General features: G+C 40.7%; 1 protein-coding gene across 12 annotated transcripts in view; it reads left to right on the top strand.

Moving 5' to 3' along the window:
• The window catches only part of tanc2b (tetratricopeptide repeat, ankyrin repeat and coiled-coil containing 2b), a 180,379-nt gene that overhangs the window by 119,041 nt on the left and 41,592 nt on the right, over window positions 1–19,746 (top strand). For 10 of the 12 annotated variants that reach the window (XM_086139432.1, XM_086139436.1, XM_086139435.1 and 7 more), the window contains 3 exons: window positions 1,498–1,646; window positions 6,274–6,457; window positions 10,669–10,917. In XM_086139432.1, coding sequence (XP_085995558.1) covers window positions 1,498–1,646; window positions 6,274–6,457; window positions 10,669–10,917 — 582 coding nt within the window. Of the gene's footprint in view, window positions 1–138; window positions 592–1,497; window positions 1,647–6,273; window positions 6,458–10,668; window positions 10,918–19,746 lie in introns of those variants that run through there. The other 2 variants (XM_086139444.1, XM_086139437.1) reach the window with 2 other exon arrangements.

The raw sequence follows: 19,746 nt of genomic DNA, 5'->3' as shown, positions 1-19,746 counted from the left end.
GTGGATTAAGGGAAATTAAAATGAAATTGATATCGGCGTTTACCTCCGGGGGAAGCGTTTTGAAAAATGGGATTCCTCGCCAGTGGTGGCGGCGAGGAAGGAGGGGGTTGTTGTGTGTGGGAAAATAACCGAGGTGACCAGATGGGGGGATTATGTGCGCGCTCCCGGAGCGGAGTGTGTCGAGCTGGCATCCCCGCCGGCGGCGAGTGTGTGTTTGCGCGGCGTTTGCACTTGGGATGATCGCGTAGGCAAACGGGCGACGCGGGCCTCGCCCCTCTCCCGGGACCAGAAAGGTCATGTAAACAGGATAAGGGAGCCTGCACACACACACACACACACACACACACACACACACACACAGAGCCGCTCCTGCAGGTAAGGGGCGTGTCTGGTTGCGTCACGGCAGCTACCGCCGCCGAGAGAGAGAGTGGAAGGAGCCGCCGCGGCGAGTTTCGCCCGTCAGCATGAATAGAGTCTTTGTGAAGCGTCTGCAAGGACTCCGGTGAAACAGCCGGCTGTTTTGGAGCGTGTGTGTGTGTGTTTGTGCGTGTGTGTGTGAGATGCACAGCTCCCGGCGCCGAGAAAACTCAGGTAGGGTGTTTTGATATCGTCGCCCGGAGCCCGGCGTGCTCCGAGGTCTGCCGCGCCGGAGGGGAAAAAAGCAATGCGGGGTTGGTTTTAAGAGGGAAAGTCGCCGCTAAGCTAACGTGGCTCCGCTTTTTTGTCGGATTTGAGAAACATCTCGTGTCCAGACGGTTCCTCAGATGCACGGGGAAGGAAAAAAAAAAAAAAAAAAAAAAAACATCGGAAATGCAGAGCGGCTGCTAAATCTTCTCTCAGAGATGATTCGTGGAGTTTATATTTTTCTTTTTCCCGTGACTTTCTTGATCCTATTTGAAAAAGGGGTTGGTCTCGTGCGTGTTTGTTTTTGGTTCATCACGCCTTTTTTTTTTGTACATGGCATCATCATCTGGTCGTCTCTTGGCGGGATTGTTTTTATTTGCTTCATTTGCTCTTTGAGATGAGATGAGATGAGATGAGATGAGAACAACTTTATTTATGCCGAAGGAAATTGTTGTGCCAGAGTTTCAAGCAAAAACATAACAGTAATAGATAATAGTAGGAAGGAGGGAGAATAAGAAATACAATAAAATATAAATTGTCAAGGTTAAGGCTATCAAGTGTTGAAAACATTAATTAAAAAGAAGTTCCCGTGTCATCGAGGAATTCCCTGACGGGTTCAAAAATTTTCCACCCAAAATATTTTGTAATGATATTAATTTGTCAATTTGTCAATGAAGTCAATGAAGTCATTTTAAAAAGAATAACTGGGAAAAAAAAAAAAAAAAAATTGGGGTCTAATTTAAAAAAAAAAAAAAAAAAAAAAAATGGCAATAAAACAGGAGGAAAAAACAATTTATTTTAAAATTATTTTAAATGCTTTAGCGTCTCCACACCACTGACGCCCTCTTTCCGGCCCCCCCTTCTCTCTCTCAGGGGAGTCGAGCCATGAGCTGGGCCCCCCTCCGTCGGTGGACGAGGCGGCCAACACATTGATGACGCGTCTGGGATTCCTTCTGGGAGACAAAGTGAGCGAGGGGCCGGCCGGCGCCCCGTACAGCATGGAGGAGCCCGAGGCCAGACAGGTGAGGGAACCTCGCCGCCGCCGCCGCCGCCGCCGACCTCTTTTACAACCCGCTGATGTTATTCACGTAGCGCCTGTTTTTCTGGCGTGACAATTCGTCTTCTGACGACACAAGCGCGCCGCTTTTCCACGAATCCACGGCTCCTGACGGATCCTCCCCCCCGCGAGCAGAGAGTCCAGATAGCGGTCGTCACGGTGACATCAGGCGGGCGGGAAAGAGCGTGCAAAGCGACCCCTACGGTTGACGTGAACAGATCGGATCTCTGCCGATGCCTGAATCCGACGCCATGTATTTGTTTTGTTTTTTTTTTTTTCTCCCCTAAATCCAGTGATGTCACTGAATTCCAAAGATCCTGATCAGTGAAATGTTTGTTATTATTATCATCCGCGGCGGCAACAATCATTGAGAAACGCCGTCGATGAGCCCTTATCGGCATCAAATCGCTCCGCGCGTGTCCGACTCGGGTGCCTCGCGCTTTTTTCCTCGAACGGGGCTGGAGGGCGATTTCACCCCATAACCTTTCCGTTCGCAAAAAATCCGGCGGCCGCGCAACAAACAGCTCCTGGCAGAGCCGGCCTGCTCCCGGCGCCGCAGCAGATGCCCCGCTTTCTAAACCTAAACCTGGTTTGACAAGCCGGCGCTTTTTTTTTTTTTCTTTCCGGAAACACAGAGGACGAAGGGGAGGGACCTGCAGCCGGGGTCTCCTTAGCGGGTTTTGCGCCGAGGCGTTGCGGATAAGGGATTAAGCGACGGACTGCCCGCGCTTGAGCGGTGGGGGTGTATGAATCAAGAGCGCCTCTTTTTAAAAAAATTTCAATTTTTTTTTTTTTCTCTCCGAAGACACACGGTGACTCACGCCGGCGCCCCGCTGATTCGTGCACGCCGCGTAAACTTATTCCGGATATCTGCCCCAAAACCCTGGCCTCCACATTGTGAGTTTGTTTGAGTCATTAGCAAAAAAAAAAAAAAAAGAGAGAGAAAAAGACTGCCTGAAGACACCAAGTATTAGCAGATAAAGAAGTGATTTTTTTTTTTTTTTTTTTTTTAAGTCGTAATGTTTCTAATTTGCCTGAATTACAAGCCTTTCGTGGACGGCGGCTTGGAAATCGCGACAGGAAGCCTGTTGCGATAGGGGACGGGCTCGTTTTTCGCGGTATCCGGCCTCCGCTACACTCAGAGAGCCGTGCACAGGAAGTATTTCTGCAGTAAAGCGAGCAGAAGACTGACTTCCTGCAGAAGCAAACGATTCAAAGATGCGTTTCAGCCGTAGGCGTCTGACACAGCAGCACTCTGATCCTTGAAACATGTCGTTTCAGTTTTGTTAAAAAAAGAATATATTGGATTGAGAAATGAGCCTGGATAATTCTCCTCACCTCCTCCTCCAGCTCGTCGGTTATTTCGTCCGTTTTTCATTTCTGACTAAATCTCAGCTCGCTTCCCGGTTTCCCCCGTGCCTCGGCCGCCCCTCAGCCAATCACCGACCTCCGTCTGACCCGCACCTTCTTCCGCCGAGGTTCCTCTCTTGCCGCGTCCGACCTTCATCCCTCTCCGGTCCGCACCTCCACCTCCGCCTCACAATGTCGCCTGCGAACTTCGCATGCTTTCCGAACGGTGATCAGGCAGTTTTTGTTTGTTTTTGCTGATTCATGGTTACCCGATGATTACCGCGTCCTCGAGAATCCGCTCTGAGGGAGCGGCGATGAGCTGTTTGCAGCACAAGTTTACTAAAAAAGGGAAGTAAACATAGTATTCATTGTATTACATTAGTAAGGAGACAGATGTGATTTGAAAGAAAACAACGGGGAGCTGTGTTTTGTTTTAATTGTGTTCATCACACGGTCGTAACGTAACTGCGGCGCTGATCTTTTTCGTCGTCGATTTCTAACGGGAGCCGGTGTCTCTGCGGCAGAACCGACCGAACAAGGTGACCTCGCCGCTCGCCGCTAACTGCCCTTTATCCCCCCCCCGCGCTCCCGCTTCCCGAATACATCCAGACCTCCAAGGTTCAGTTCAACCCTCGTTCATGTTTTTAAGGTCAGACGTGCCCGAGGTGAGGTCGGAAAGAACGCCGCCGCAAATCGTTCGACGGCGCGCCGCGTCCCTGCTCGCGTCACCTAACCAGTTTGATCCAGCTGGGAGTCCAGAGAGCGTCTGACTTATTGTCCTTGCAGAGTTTGCCTCCACGAAACATGATTCCGTCGAGGAAAAAAACGAACCCCTCCACAAATCAAGAGCCGGTACGAGACGCGAACGCGCTCCAACTGAACCCGCGGTTCCTCATTTTCTCGTATCGTGTACATTTCTCAGTTATTTCCGGTTGATTTTCAATTTTTTTTTTTTGCAAGGTCCAATCAGAGGAAACGGCAAAACTCTTTATTCTCGTTAATCAAGAAAAAAAAAAAAAGTGAAAATGATGAATATTCTTACAAAATGATGTCGAATCTCCAGCGATCCCCTAACTTTGCCTGCAGTTGAAACGCAGAGATTCACCGCATCCGCAAACCAGGAGCTATTTTTCCCCCCCGGGCCTCCGCTGCACTTTGTTTACAGCGGATAATGATGATGCTAAGCTAGGATCGGGACACATTCTATACGTGCTCTTGTTGCTAACGGGAGTGTGTCCGAACGCTATTGTCATCGTTTATCATAGCAATTTAAAGAGAATATTAAATTTCTATTCCACTTTATTGTCATTGCGCATGTACAAGTGCAGAGCGATGAAATGCAGTTTAGCATCGAACCAGGAGTGCAAAAAAGCAGCAAGAGATAAATAGAAGAAATACTTTAACCGTATGTGCATGGCATGTTTGGCGGCGGCGCGGCGAAGGAGGTCGCGCGATCGTCTTTCGCAACAAACATCGTTGGTTCGAGTCCCGCCTCCTCTCAGTGTGTCGAAGTGTTGCTGAGCAAAACACCGAACCGCTAGCTGCTCCCCTGGCGCTGGTGGATCCTCATGGTTCATCCATGATGGGTTCATTGCAGAGAACGAGTTTCCCCACGGGGATTAATAAAGTACAGATAATTATTATTATCATCGTTATATTATGTCAATAATTTACAAGTGATTTATAGACTGGGCCCGTGAACATATTATCCGGATGGAAATGTGATTTCTATGCAGTGGACTTGAGAAAGGGAACCATGGACGTAATTTACAAGAGGAAATGTGCAGATGATAAGTCAAGCTATAAAAAAACACAGTTGAAATGGACATTTAAACATTGCCTAAACAAATGTAGACGGTATGGTTACTAAACTAGTGTAGTGTTGGTTAGCGTGTGTGTGCAGGACAGTCCAGTAGTCTAGCGCTAGTGGCGTGGAGGCCGAGGAGGTGAGGGGTGTGAGGCCGGGTCAAAGAACTAGCCAATCGGGATGGTTTTGTATAAAAAAAAAAAGTTTTAAAGCAAACAAAGTTCATTTCAAGTGTCCGAATTTCTGATGAGCATTTTTGCAGATGATACCTTGATATGTTTTGGTCCTGATGTTTGCTTCCATGCAAAGCGTACGTGCTCCCAGCTGTCAGCTGCCGATGCCTCTCGTATCGTATCTCTTACGGAGCTGCGCCACATGTCGCCTCGAGCGCCACCTCCCTCGCGTTTCGTCTGCCTTCGAGGGCCTTCGGCCCACCGCCGACACAAACTCATCCGCGGATTTCTCGCATATCTGAACCTTATTGCGTCCAGATTTTTTTTTTTTTTTGCTTTGTAAGCTGCAGTCCCTTGTTGAAGCCTCAGGAAACCATACAAGTCAGTCACAACCCTCCGTGTGTAGACGTGCACATTTTTTCTAAAGTTTGTTGCGACAATCGCAATTGCTTTATTTACTCGATGGCTTTACTGTCGCACAACTGCTGGAATCCCCTTTACGTAGTTCTGACAACACTATAATTCAGATTTGCTCTTGTGTTTAAAATGAAAATGGCTGTTTTCACTTCATTTCACCCAAGTTTGTCGCTAAAATTTTACGCAGATGGGCTCCTCAGCAGCCCTTGTTGGTCCAACTGGAAAAAACAAAATAATGCGTGGGATTAATTAATTAATCTGGGATTAATTAATTGCGGAAGTGCAAAATTAAATCACATTTCAGTTTGAACTTTCTCAATTGACTGCACATCCCATAGTTTGCAATTTAATGTTTTGTCTCTGGTAACTTATCTCTTTCATTGTACAGGGAAAAACACGTTTCCTGAGGGTGCAAATGACAGTAAACACTTCTAAATAAATCCTTGAATCCCTCTAGATTTTAATATATGGTTGAGAGTAGGTTGTAACTGCCAGACCGGGATGTGCATGACAAACATTTTATTTCATTTTTATTTATTTTTTCGCTAAACAGAAGTCCTCAAAACGGTATCGCTGAAGTCGCTGGGATTTTAAGGAAGGTGCAAAAATTGAAAAAAAAATCCCCCAAGTATCATCTTCAGACGTCCAGCACCTGCCAGTTTCTAGGGTTTTCATATTGTCAAACGTTTGATGCTGTTCTTTACCTGCTTTGTAAAAACCCTGCAAACCATTGGCTCCTTCGGTCGGCGTTCGGTTGGACCGCGTCGTCGGTCGATGTGCGCAAATCCAGACGCCGGACGGAGTCTGACCCTTCGAAATGCGCCTTGTCGGATTCTCCCCCGCAGGGCCAGAACCAGAGGATCAGCCCGTGCTCCACCCTGACCAGCAGCACCGCTTCGCCCCCAGCGGGCAGCCCCTGCTCCACCCTCCCCCCCGCCATGCCGGGCCAGGCCTGCAACAAGGACTGCGCCTACGGTTCCGTCACCAGTCCAACCTCCACCCTGGAGAGCAGAGACAGCGGCATCATCGGTAAGATCGGGAGCGTTCGCTCGATATGTTTGTCCAAAGTTGCCGACTTTTAGAGGTTATTATTTATGTCAAAGGTGAGTCAGTGGTATAACTCGTAATCTCAGATTTATCTTTATCTTAACTTGAAAATTGACTTAGCTGGAAATTTAGCAAGACATCCCCCCCGAAAGCTAGTTGGTTCTGGACGCTTTTGTTTTTATGTGAATGACTGGGTTTTTTTTTTGTGTATTTATGTTGAATCTTGTGAATGTTTTGTTTTTTATTCATGTTGGAAAGACCGAAATAAATTCACTGAAGTAACTAAAATCTAAAATCACAATTAAAAAATGGCGCAAAAACATTTATTTTTAATCCTCACGCCAGGGTTCATCTTTTTTTAACGTTGTGTCGTCAACCGACCTTTTTTGGGGGGGATTTTTACATAAATTACTGTTTTCTTGTGTATTTATGTTCAATCTCATGTGAATATATTGTTGTTTATTTATGTCGGAAAGACCAAAATCAACTCACTAAAGTAACTGAACCTTCAAATCACAAAAGAAAGCCACAAAAAAATTGTTTTTTTTTTTTTTTTATCCTCACATTTGACAATTTTAGAGAGGGTTCTTCTTTTTTTAGCGTTATGTCGTCAACCGACCTTTTTTTTTGGATTTTTACATAAATTACTGTTTTCTTGTGTATTTATGTTCAATCTCAAGTGAATATTCCCTTGTTTATTTACATCGGAATGACCAAAACAAACACACTAAACAAACAAATCCTTAAATCACAGAGAAGAAACCCTGTTCTGAGATAAAAATGACATTATTATTCATATTACATTGCTCAAAAAAATAAAGGGAACACTAAAATAACACATTCTAGATGCGATTAATGAAATATTCGTATGAAATACTTTTTTCTTGACATAGTTGAATCTGCCGACAACAAAATCACACAAACACATAAATCCAGTTTATGAACCCATGGAGGTCTGGATTTGGAGTCATACTCGAAATTAAAGTGGAAAAACGCACTAGAGGCTGATCCAACGTCGATTTAATGACCTTAAAACGAGTCAAAACGAATCGGTGTTGCTTCCTAAGCGGACAATTTGTGTGATTGACTTGGAGTTCCATTGTGTTGTTTAAGTTTTATTTTTCGGAGCAGTGTCTATTTTGATAGAAATGAGAAAACTAGAATGACGCACTCCTCTTCGTGTCAGGGACGCATTTAGTCTATTTAGTAAAGTGTAAGAAAAGAAATAATCAAGCGGTTACTTATTAACCAAACTGCCTGAGCGTCTGTGTGTGTGTGTGTGTGTGTGTGTGTGTGTGTGTGAGATGGCGTGCCGGGTAAATTTAATTCGAGCCGATGTGTCGTGTTCACCTGCCACTTTGAGATCTACGTTGACACGCTAACATCCTGCGTGAGGAAGAAAGAGGGGGAAAAGTGATCCGACGTGCCCTGCGTTTGCCGGATCGCTTGCCGGCGTCGTTTCTAGGCAACAGCGGCGAAACGCACGCCGCCGCCGCGCCGCGAAGGGTTTCGGTAAATGGGTGTGAAAGCAGACGCAATGGGGAAAAAGGCGCGGCGGCGCGTAGCTAACGTGAGCGTATGACACACCTGCGCGCGGAACAAAGATGCCTTCGTCAAAGATGCTTCGTCGTCACGGCGACGGCTGAATACAAAACTCACAGAGGCGAATGCGCACTGGAAAATAACTCAACACCCAACCTGAACCCGTGCAAGGCGGAATTTATTTAGGCGACGATGGAAAGGAGCTATCTTTTGGAAATAGTCGCGTCCAAATCTAATTTATTCTGTAAAACAAGGAACCGGCAGAGGATTTTTGACGAGAAATTGGAAGAATTCGTCCAAGTGTCCGGCTTGAACTCGGTACCGGGAGCGAGGCCTCCTACGGGGGGATCTTTGAGTTCTGCAATGGCAACATGGAGGACAAAGTTGCCGTGTTCTGGAATAATAACCGAAGACAGCATTTCCCGCCTGCAATGCTAGTTAGCCGTTAGCTGACTCCGGATTTATTTAGGCGAAAGTGTTGATGTTGGTCAGCCGACCAGTGACCACCGTAGATTTTAAAGATGGCACTCCATCGTCTGCAAGGTATCCGGTTACGAGTCCACCGACCGCACGTCAGGAGTTCCAATGGGATCGTAAAAAGAGTCTTCCTGAAAGGGAACAGCAAGAAGCGTCTAATGTGAATAAGATCGAGTGCTTTCGCTATCGTCCGATTTTCGCGCAAGTTTTGATGTAGAGACGTAATAATGTTGATGGTATTTAGAAACACTAAGTATGAATTTTTGCTTTGTTTTAGTGTAATGCAGGTAAACAGGTAAATTATAAAAATCTTTATATGTAATGAGCTGTTCCTCTAAAAGAAATCAATATTAAAAATGAATTTCTTATTAAATTAAATTATTATTAATCATTGAAAAATAATTGATGAAATTAAACCCTAAAAATATTGTTGAGTTAAAAGAGAAAATATTGTCACTGTGGGAAAAATTTGCCACAAGGATTTATTAGAAAATGTATTGGTAGCATGTATGAAAGGAGGTATAATGTTAACAAGGCTATTCTGTTTATTAAATCAATCTTTTTAATTTTGTCCGTTTTCGTTTTTTTTGCTATCGTCTTTGTGGATTTTATAGAGATAAGAAAAAATCATTTTAACAATGTCACTAGACGCCTTTTCATTAAAAAAAATAATTTTGTTTTCAAATTTCGAAGCAAAAAATACATTGCAAAGTTACTTTTTCATTTATTTCCCTGTTTTTTTTTGTTTTTTTTTTAAAACCACTGTATAAAACCCCCAGATGCACGCGAGAAAAACTTTTGGATAATTTTAACGCACAATAAACATTGAAACACAATAAAAAATGTACAGTAAAATGATTAAATTCAAAATCATATGAAATGTAAAATAACTAGAAAGTATTTATGGAAAGAAAAAAGAAGGCAGCCAACTTAAGCAAAACTTCTGCCTTCCTTTAACCTTTGAGTATCTTTGTTTAGCAAAGGGGATCTCCTATTTTATTTATTTTATAAAATGAATTTCAATTGAATTTTACTTTTTTTTTCTTCTTTGGCTAGAATCTGGCTATTTCATCACAAAAAAAAAAAAAAATTCAAATACTGCAAAAAAAAAAAAAAAACGCTAAAGAACAATTAATCAAGACCAAATGCAAAAAATGTAGGTTCAGGATCGCAGAGGTGTCTAAAAGTAAACATTTATTGTTTTTTCTGGAAAGCCACACAAAACCAAAAATTAACCCTTTCTGGGATCTTAACAGGAAAAAAAATAATCTGAAAATAAATAATATCATTATTAATGAAATAAATAACACTATTTATGAAATAAATAATAACCAAATAACGGTTTTCAAGTTTTTCACAAAAAAAAACAACAAAAAAAAAACCAAGGAATATTAACTTTCTGGTAGACACAACTGTTTGCAGCTCTCATATTAAATTCATCGTGAAAACCAGAAAGCAGATACCAACACCTACCGGGTTAAATACGCTGCATTCTGCATCTATTTTTCTCTCACCTAATATTTTCTCCATTATTCTGTTATGGGGTGTGTCCAGGATTTTTTTTTTGCAGGAGGCGTTTCGGATAAGACTGCAGAAAGGTGGAATAGAATGTCACGTTCCAAGCATAAGAATAAGAATAACTTTATTTATCCCGAAGGAAATTATTGTGCCAGAGTTTCAAGTAAAACATAACAATAATAGATAATACTGGGGAAATTGTATAAACAGTATAAAAAAAGGGGGGATAATAAAAATACAATTAAAAGTATAAAGTGTCTAAGTAACAAGTCAAGGCTATAAAGTGTCTTAAGGTCTTAAGTACAAAGATTTTGAGATTCCCTGCGGCTGAAGGGAGAGGAATTAAAAAGTCTGATACAAATCACCATGACGTGGCCAGAATTTAAAAAAAAAAAAAAATCATAATGCATCTCCGGTATTGTTCAGGGAACGGGAAGGTTTAGCCCTTTGACTTGATTATGCTTTATTACAGTTTTTTCTTTTACTTTTATTTATCTCAGAATCACCAAGATGCCGTTCGTCTGTCATCCGGTCCTTCGAGGCCGTCCAGTTGCAGGGAACCACCGGGAAAAAAAAAATCATGTTTGAAATATAAACCTCCCCTGACTTCTTAAATTTTTCTGTGACTGAAAGCGTGTCCTCCATCTCTGCCGCAGCCACGCTGACCAGCTACTCGGAGAACATGGAGCGAGGCGGCAAATACGGCGAGGGCTCGCGGGGGAACCTGAAGCTGTGGCAGTCGCAGAAATCAGGCATGGACTCGTTCCTGTACCGGGTGGACGAAAACATGACCGCCTCCACCTACAGCCTCAACAAAATCCCCGAGCGCAACCTGGAAAGCATGTCCTCCCACTCCGCCCACTCCATCCCTCTGTACCTCATGCCCCGTCCCAACTCTGTGGCCGGTGAGTCTTTTCCCCCACCCGACCTTCCCCCCCCTCCCCCCGACGGTACAGAAATGCTTCCTCGGAGCCGGAAATAACGTTCCCGTCCCGTCCCGGTGTGTAATCCCATCCGTCTGTAACGCAGAAAAGTGGAGTAATCATCGCGTCCGGCGTGCAGAACGCTATGCGGACGAGCCGCAAACGCCCTCTGGCTGACTGAATTAATCATGAATTACAGCGCGGAGCAGTTTTTATAAAACATTTATGTAAACAGGCACTTCATTTAAAAAGTGCTGTATAATTTAAGAGTTCTTAATTTCATTATTGCTTTTAATTTTGTCATTATTATAGTAGCAGTAGTATTAGCAGTGTGAGCTAATCATTTAAACTTTCTATATTACCTCGTGAATCGTTGTTTAATTTGATTTTTTTCTAGAGGCCAAAAATTGCCTTTAAATTATAAAGCAATTTGTGACATTGAGGAGAATAAAAAAAAACAGTTAATGTTCAATTTAAAAAAAAAGTAACAGATATTTATTTAAAAAAAAATTGCATTTGACATAAAAAAGTTCTGTATAATTTAAGAGTTCTTAATTTCATTATTGCTATTAATTTCGAAATTATTATAGTAGCAGTAGTATTAGCAGTGTGGTCTAAATTATAAGCTAATTCTTTTAAACTTTCTATATTACCTCGTGAATCGTTGTTTAATTTGATTTTTTTCTAGGGGCCAAAAATTGCCTTTAAATTATAAAGCAATTTGTGACATTGAGGAGAATAAAAAAAAACAGTTAATGTTCAATTTAAAAAAAAAAACAAATATTTATTTTAAAAAAATTAGCATTTGACATAAAAAAGTTCTGTATAATTTAAGAGTTCTTAATTTCATTATTGCTTTTAATTTTGTCATTATTATAGTAGCAGTAGTATTAGCAGTGTGAGCTAATCATTTAAACTTTCTATATTACCTCGTGAATCGTTGTTTCATTTGATTTTTTTTCTAGGGGCCAAAAATTGCCTTTAAATTATAAAGCAATTTGTGACATTGAGGAGAATAAAAAAAAACAGTTAATGTTCAATTTAAAAAAAAAGTAACAGATATTTATTTAAAAAAAAATTGCATTTGACATAAAAAAGTTCTGTATAATTTAAGAGTTCTTAATTTCATTATTGCTTTTAATTTTGTCATTATTATAGTAGCAGTAGTATTAGCAGTGTGAGCTAATCATTTAAACTTTCTATATTACCTCGTGAATCGTTGTTTAATTTGATTTTTTTTCTAGGGGCCAAAAATTGCCTTTAAATTATAAAGCAATTTGTGACATTGAGGAGAATAAAAAAAAACAGTTAATGTTCAATTAAAAAAAAAAGTAACAGATATTTATTTAAAAAAAAATAGCATTTGACATAAAAAAGTTCTGTATAATTTAAGAGTTCTTAATTTCATTATTGCTATTAATTTCGAAATTATTATAGTAGCAGTAGTATTAGCAGTGTGGTCTGAATTAAAAGCTAATTCTTTTAAACTTTCTATATTACCTTGTGAATCGTTGTTTAATTTGATTTTTTTCTAGGGGCCAAAAATTGCCTTTAAATTATAAAGCAATTTGTGACATTGAGGAGAATAAAAAAAAACAGTTAATGTTCAATTTAAAAAAAAAGTAACAGATATTTATTAAAAAAAAATAGCATTTGACATAAAAAAGTTCTGTATAATTTAAGAGTTCTTAATTTCATTATTGCTATTAATTTCGAAATTATTATAGTAGCAGTAGTATTAGCAGTGTGGTCTAAATTAAAAGCTAATTCTTTTAAACTTTCTATATTACCTCGTGAATCGTTGTTTAATTTGATTTTTTTCTAGGGGCCAAAAATTGCCTTAAAATTATAAAGCAATTTGTGACATTGAGGAGAATAAAAAAAAACAGTTAATGTTCAATTTAAAAAAAAAATAACAGATATTTATTTAAAAAAAAATTAGCATTTGACATAAAAAAGTTCTGTATAATTTAAGAGTTCTTAATTTCATTATTGCTATTAATTTTGAAATTATTATAGTAGCAGTAGTATTAGCAGTGTGGTCTAAATTATAAGCTAATTCTTTTAAACTTTCTATATTACCACGTGAATCGTTGTTTAATTTGAAGTTTTTCTAGGGGCCGAAAATTAGCTTAAAATTATAAAGCAATTTGTGACATTTAGGAGAAAAAAAAAAAAACAGTTAATGTTCAATTTAAAAAAAAATGAATAGAAATTTATTTAAAAAATATTAGCATTTGACATAAAAAAGTTCTGTATAATTTAAGAGTTCTTAATTTCATTATTGCTATTAATTTTGTCATTATTATAGTAGCAGTAGTATTAGCAGTGTGGTCTAAATTATAAGCTAATCGTTTAAACTTTCTATATTACCTCGTGAATCGTTGTTTAATTTGAATTTTTTTAAGGGGCCGAAAATTGCTTTAAAATTATAAAGCAATTCAATAAATTTGTGACATTAAGGAGAATAAAGGAAAGCAGTTCATGTTCAATTTTAAAAAAATTAACAGAAATTTATTAAAAAATATTAGCAATTTGACATGAACTAATTAAAAAAAAAAATAATGATAAAATAAATGAGAATGGGAAATTTACGAAAATTATCACGAAAATGAATCATTCATTCAAGCGGCAAAAAAGTTATTCGGATTTTTGTAGGATTTCCAGAAAATCCGATGGGGAACGTGTCAGTTTATGTTTAGGAAAGGCAGCAGATCCAACGATCCCGCCATTTCTTGGCCAATCCGGTCGCTGGCGTTCGGTCACATGACGTTCTGCATTTCTGACCCTCTTGCGGCTCCTCCAACCCTCTCCGCTCCTCTCGAGGTTTCTTTTCCCGGCTTGTTTTCTGCCCTGAATGATTTTCTTCCCCCTTCCCGGTGAATCCTGATGTGACCGAAAAAAAAAAAAAACACCGGAAAAAGTTTTGGTTTTTTTTCTTTATCTTCATGTTTGACAATTTCTATTTCATTTTTAACATTGTGTCGTCAAGCGAACAAAGCCCCGCCTCCTCCGAACATCCAATTGTCGTTTCAAACATTGATTTTCCGCTGTTTTGGTCGTTCTTTTGGCCTCCAAATGATCTAATAACCAAACCCAATGCGGCGTTCCAGGCACAATATTTAGAAGGTGCTCCCCCTCCAACAGCGTCACTTTTACCGTTTAATTTCCAATATCACCCAAAAAAAAAACAAAAAAAATCTGAAATTCAACATAAATACCTTCACCACCAAATAAAAATCCTGTAAATGAGTGAATTAATGATTATAATAATTAATAGTGAGCAGGTATCAATCAGCTGGAGGAGAGGGGAGGGGCTTATTAGTACATTGCTTTACATTTGAATCCATGCAAGTTTTTCCATTTCTAGCTAAGAGCTAGTTTTAATATATTTAATATATTGAAGGGGATTTTTTTTTTCCTGATTCGATGGCGCCCCCCTCAGGGACCACGCTGTCCTTTGCATTCACATTTTTAGCCCAACGGCCCCGACGTCTGAGGGGAATTTGGGTCTTCCTGACGTCCGATTTGTCGTAGGAAAGGCAGAAAAAGCAGCTTGAGCGTTAATTCATCAAATATTAATTCTCCGTCGCTTTCCGTGAGTCATGTTCTCCCGCCTGCTCGGGTTCTCCGGTTTCCATCCGCAGTCCAGAAAACCCGCAGTAGCTTAAATGGAAACGTCCAACCTCGGCGGATTGGCGAATGATAAACAATGTATTTTTCTATTTCATCACTTTTTCCCCTTTTATGAAGCCCTTTGCTGAAAGGCGCTTTATAAATATGTTTATTCTGATTTTACCTATTGCGTAATTGTTTTGCCCAATACTGATTACCCTCACTTTTCGTGGGAGTTTCGTTTATTAAGCCGTTGATGTCTTCATGAGTCATGTCGGAGAAGCCGTTTCCTCTAAGAATGCATGTCGGCAAAGAAGATCTCATATTTTATTTATTATATAAAATTAATTTTAGTTAAATTTTACTAATTTTTTTTGTATTTTTGTATTTTTTATTTTATTTTTTTCTTAGGCTTGAATATGGCTATTTCATCACGGAAAAAAAAATTCAATTACTGCAAAAAAAATCACTAAAAATCGTAAAATCGACCTGCTGCGGAAATTTCGCAAAGTCAAAATTTGCAAACAAAATTTTCCACCAATTTGTCACCAAGTAGACGCGACTCCTCGGACGGAGCGGTTTTGTTTTTTCCTCCATCCCGAGCGTCCTATGCGGCACCCAGGATGTGATTTTTATGGGATGTTCTGTTGAGACTCCCACGAGCCTCGGATGCGAATTCAAACTAGGATGAAGCGTCTTCGGTGGAGTAAAACCCGCCTCGGGGAGGATATTTCACCAGAGAGACGAGTTCAATTGTTTGAGTTTTCACACGTCGGGCCGCCGAGGTTGTAAGATAAATCCGCGGGTAACGGCGTGCACGTTCCCACTGTTGGAAACAGGTGTCACAAATGATGTGTGTCCGGGAATAACCTGGAACACGTGGAAAAGAAAAGAAAGTAACGCTATTTAAGGTTGTTTATAAGACTTACATGAAAATTAATGGGAAATTAACAAAAGCTGTTAGAATTATCAGCTTTGCTCTTTTTGTTTTTTTTGTAAAATACCGGAAATTAATTTAAAAACATTTGCAACAAGAAGAGAAGAGATGTCTATTGATATAAGATATACGATAAATTGGTTGAATTAAATATAAAAAGAAAAAAAAAAAGTCAATCAAATTTTAAAAAAGAGAACGGAGTAAGACTTTCAAATAATTAAAAAAAAAGAAGAAAATAACCCTTTTTTTTTTTTTAAATGCTGGAAATTTATTGAAAACATTTGTAATAAAATATAAATTTGGCTGAACTGAGTTGGAAAAATGAGATAGAAATTTGCAATAAGTCAACCAAATTTTATAAGAGAGAGTAGAGTAAGACTGTCAAATAATAAAGGACAGAAAAGAGACTAATTTTTTTTAAATGCTGGAAATTAATTGAAAACATTTGTAATAAAATATAAATTGTCTGAACTTAATTGGAAAAAGAAAACAGAAATTTGCAAGAAGTCAACCGAATTGTAAAAAAGAGAGTAGAGTAAGACTTTCAAATAATTAAAAAAAAAAAAAGAAAGAAAAAGAAAATAACCTAATTTTTTTAAAATGCTGGAAGTTAATTGAAAACATTAGCAATAAAAAATAAATTGGCTGAACTTAATTTGAAAAAGAAAATAGAAATTTACAAGAAGTCAAAAAGGGAGAAAGATGAAGAAGTTAAGAAGTAATAAAAAAAAAAAAATGAAAATAACCCAAAAGTAGGTTTGGGGGAAAAAAAAAAAAGTCTTGGAAAATCAATCATCAAAATCAATCATCGATCAGTCCCGGCATCCCCTTCGTCTCTCAGGAAACCCACTTGTTCTTGTACATTTAATCCAATTATTCAACGCAATAATCTGAAGCGTAATCTGAGGACGTGGAACCTGGTGAACGGCGGCCTCCTCCTCCTCTTCCCGCCTCCACCTCCACCTCCGCACCCTTCGGCTGCGACGGAGATGTGCGATACGCCGCCAAATAATGAACCAAAGAAGGTGACGAATTTCACACAGCGAGAGCCGCGCATTAGAGATGGATTCATGCAGGAGAGAATTTCATAATCTCTCTCTCTCCTCCACAAAAACTGAGGCGAACGCAGGCCGCGGATTGGCTGCGCTCGCACAGCGGCGGCGGCGGCGGCGGCAGCAGAACATCAAAAGCTTCGGGCATTAGCCGTTTCTATCCTCCCCGGGGAAGAGAGACACCTCTTTGAAGGGCTGAGAGAGAGAGAGAGACGTGAGGAAGGGGGTACTCGATTACCTAATGAAGGCAAGTGCGTTGGAAGAGCTGAAGATAGATATGCAGGCGGAGAGTTTCTGCGCTCTCCCTCCCGTCACGCCGCTCACCTGAGAGGGTAGAAAGAGCGAGAGAGGGGCTTTAACACGCTTTCCGGTGTGAAAATGTCGGTGACGAAAACACCCGTCTTGCTCGTTTCCGTGCCAGTGACGCCGCCAGACTCGTATCTTTCGCTAAATTTGGACGCCACATTGACTGAGCTCATTATTAACAAAAAAAAAAAAGATATTCAAATCAAATCTGGCCTCCGGTGTAGCAGCGAGGCTAACCGTTGTTTTTGTTTCGCTTCGATTATTTTTCGCAATGATCCAGTTCTTTTAATTAGTCATTGTCTTGAATACCGGGGTTTTGGAGCCTATCTGTGCCGTCATTGGCCGAGAGGCGGGGTTCACCCTGAACCAATCAGGAAGAAGCATGTAGAGCCAACCAATCATTCGCCCTCTTATTCGATTTCAGGTTTCAAATGAACCCGATGCATGTTTTTGGAAACCGGAGAATCTGGCGGCGTCAGATGAAAATCGAGTAACTGGAAAATATAGCAATATAGAATAAATAAATATTCATCTTAAAGAGCTGGCGTGGGAGAATCTAGATTTTTTTTCTCGAAATTACGATTCGTGATGTAGCGCCATTTTGACAATGACGGTCAATCCAACTATCTAATGTTGGGGGGGAAAAAAATCTCCAGCTAGAAATAAAGAGCTATTTTCAGTAGTTTTAACCATTTTCCGGAGGGGGGGGCATCGACTTCACCTTGTTATTCGATCTCTGGAAAGTCGCACGCCGCCACAGCGAGAAGGTCGGCGTCATCCCTCCGCGGCCCTAAAACAGCCGACGGGGTAATCGAAGACGAAACGATCGTTAGGCGAGGATGAGAAAGTCGATGGCCGGATGTCTCCATGAGCGGGCCGGTGATTGACAGGCTGTCCGGGCTACGTCCCCGGTTGCCTAGCGCTGGATAAACGTCACGGATAACGAACGAATGAAAGAAATGAACGGCTTAACGGGCAAAGTGAGCGCAGACCGCAAAGTGCAACGACCCACTCGCTCATCTCTGGTCACACCGATAGCAAGTTCTCCTCCGCCGAAAGTAGTTTATCAATTCGCCCGTCTCCTGCCGCTTCTCCTGCACTCACTGGATTGATCGCCAGTCGATCGCAGGGACGCAGATATAGACAAACAACCATTCACTCACTCATTCTGGGCAATTTTCCCAATTTTTTTTCAATTAACCTGCATGTTTTTGCACCACGGGAACCCGGAGTAAACCCACGCAGACACAGGGAAATTATAAATACAGAAAAGGTAAAATAGAAATAAAATACAAAATAAAATCGAATAAAAATAAGATTAAAAAAAAAAAAAAATCAAGTGTAAATTAAGGTAAAAAAAGAAAAAAAGAAATTAAGTGTAAATAAATGAAAACAGTGAAGTAAGTCCTGCGTCTGTAAATAAACTGCCCTCCTATAAATAAATGCGCATCTGCAAACGGCCGAAGAAAATTATTTCGCCCAAATTTTCTGTTCAAGGTGTTGGTGTTGTGGAGCCGTCCCGGCTCTCCTGCCGCCGTCTCGCGTCGCCTCCTTTTCTGTGATTTAACAGCGGCAGGCTCGGATATTTTATTGGTCCCCCAGAAGCACGGCCTCCGGGAAGAGGCCAGGGAGCTCCAGGTATCGCTGCCATAAACCGATACTGCTGCAGCCTCAATCCAAAAAAAAACAAAACAAAACAAAAATCAATGTCCAGCAGAGACGCCGCAGAGAGGCGAAGCTCTGCTGCCGGCCGGCAAATGAACCGCTAGATCCACGCTTTTGTCAGTAAATAGAAGAATCCCTGTCTCGCACGCAACCCAACCCGTCGATATTCGGCTTCCGAATCGAACCCGGCGACGTTTCTTATCCAAGACGGCCGTAACGTTCATAACCACTGGGACTGCAGACGTTGCAGGAGACCAATTTTATTGAAGTCGCAGTGCAGATACAATGACGTCCACGGTGTGTTTGCCTTTAGCTGCGCCTTGTTGAAACGTTCTCTTATCTCTGCATACTTTGTAGCATTGATGCTAAGCTGTCAAAAAAAAAATAATAATACGCGTTTACGTTTGTAGGCATTGAGGCTAACGTGCTAACAAGGAACGGAAAACACCGCGGCTCTTGAACCGGCGATCTTCTCGCGCTGCAGCCAGTTTCGTAAATATTTTCCTAATTTCTTTTTTTTTTTCCCTCTCCCTTTGTCTGATATCAGAGTGTTTGTCCTCAGAGCGACAACAAAAATAGCCACAATTCTCTCCTGATATCGTTCTTTTTTTCACAGAACACTCTCAACGGTTCTCACCGGGATTATTGAAAGCGGCAAATCATTACCGCGGTAGCAGGATACTCGAGGATCACCTAAACACCTTACACGATTTTCGCAAGTCTGAACTCACATACCGTACAGAAGTACCTGTGTTTGTCATCTCAGACTTAGAAAATCTGAGAAACAAAAAGATAATAAAAAAAAGGACTTGGGATCCATAATAAAGGGAGAAAGTCTCCAAAAAAACAAGACAAATGAGAGAAAGTGAATCCAATATGGCGTACGATGGGCGAACGTAAGCGAAGCCGTCTTCCTGGCGTAGCGCCGGGTTACAACGTATTCGTTCGCTCGACAACTTGTTCCCGCGCAATATTTGTTTTGGCACAAAACAACGATGAAACAACACTTTCCCGATAAATATACTGCTCAAAAAAATAAAGGGAACACTTGAACAACACAATGTAAGTCCCAAGTCAATCACACTTCTGTGAAATCATAGTGTCCACTCAGGAAGCAACACAGATTCATTTTGACTTGTTTTAAGGACATTACATCAAAGTTGGATCAGCCTGGAGTTTGTTTTTACACTTTAATTTTGAGTGTGATTCCTAATCCAGACCTCCATGGGTTGATAC

This window comes from Fistularia commersonii, chromosome 32 (genome assembly GCF_037954325.1).
Source record: "Fistularia commersonii isolate RoL2024-O1a breed Wild chromosome 32, RoL_Fcom_v1.0, whole genome shotgun sequence".
NCBI classification, from domain to species: domain Eukaryota; kingdom Metazoa; phylum Chordata; class Actinopteri; order Syngnathiformes; family Fistulariidae; genus Fistularia; species Fistularia commersonii.
The sequence above is the reverse complement of the archived record's forward strand: the minus strand, read 5'-3'. Positions and strand labels throughout refer to the sequence as shown.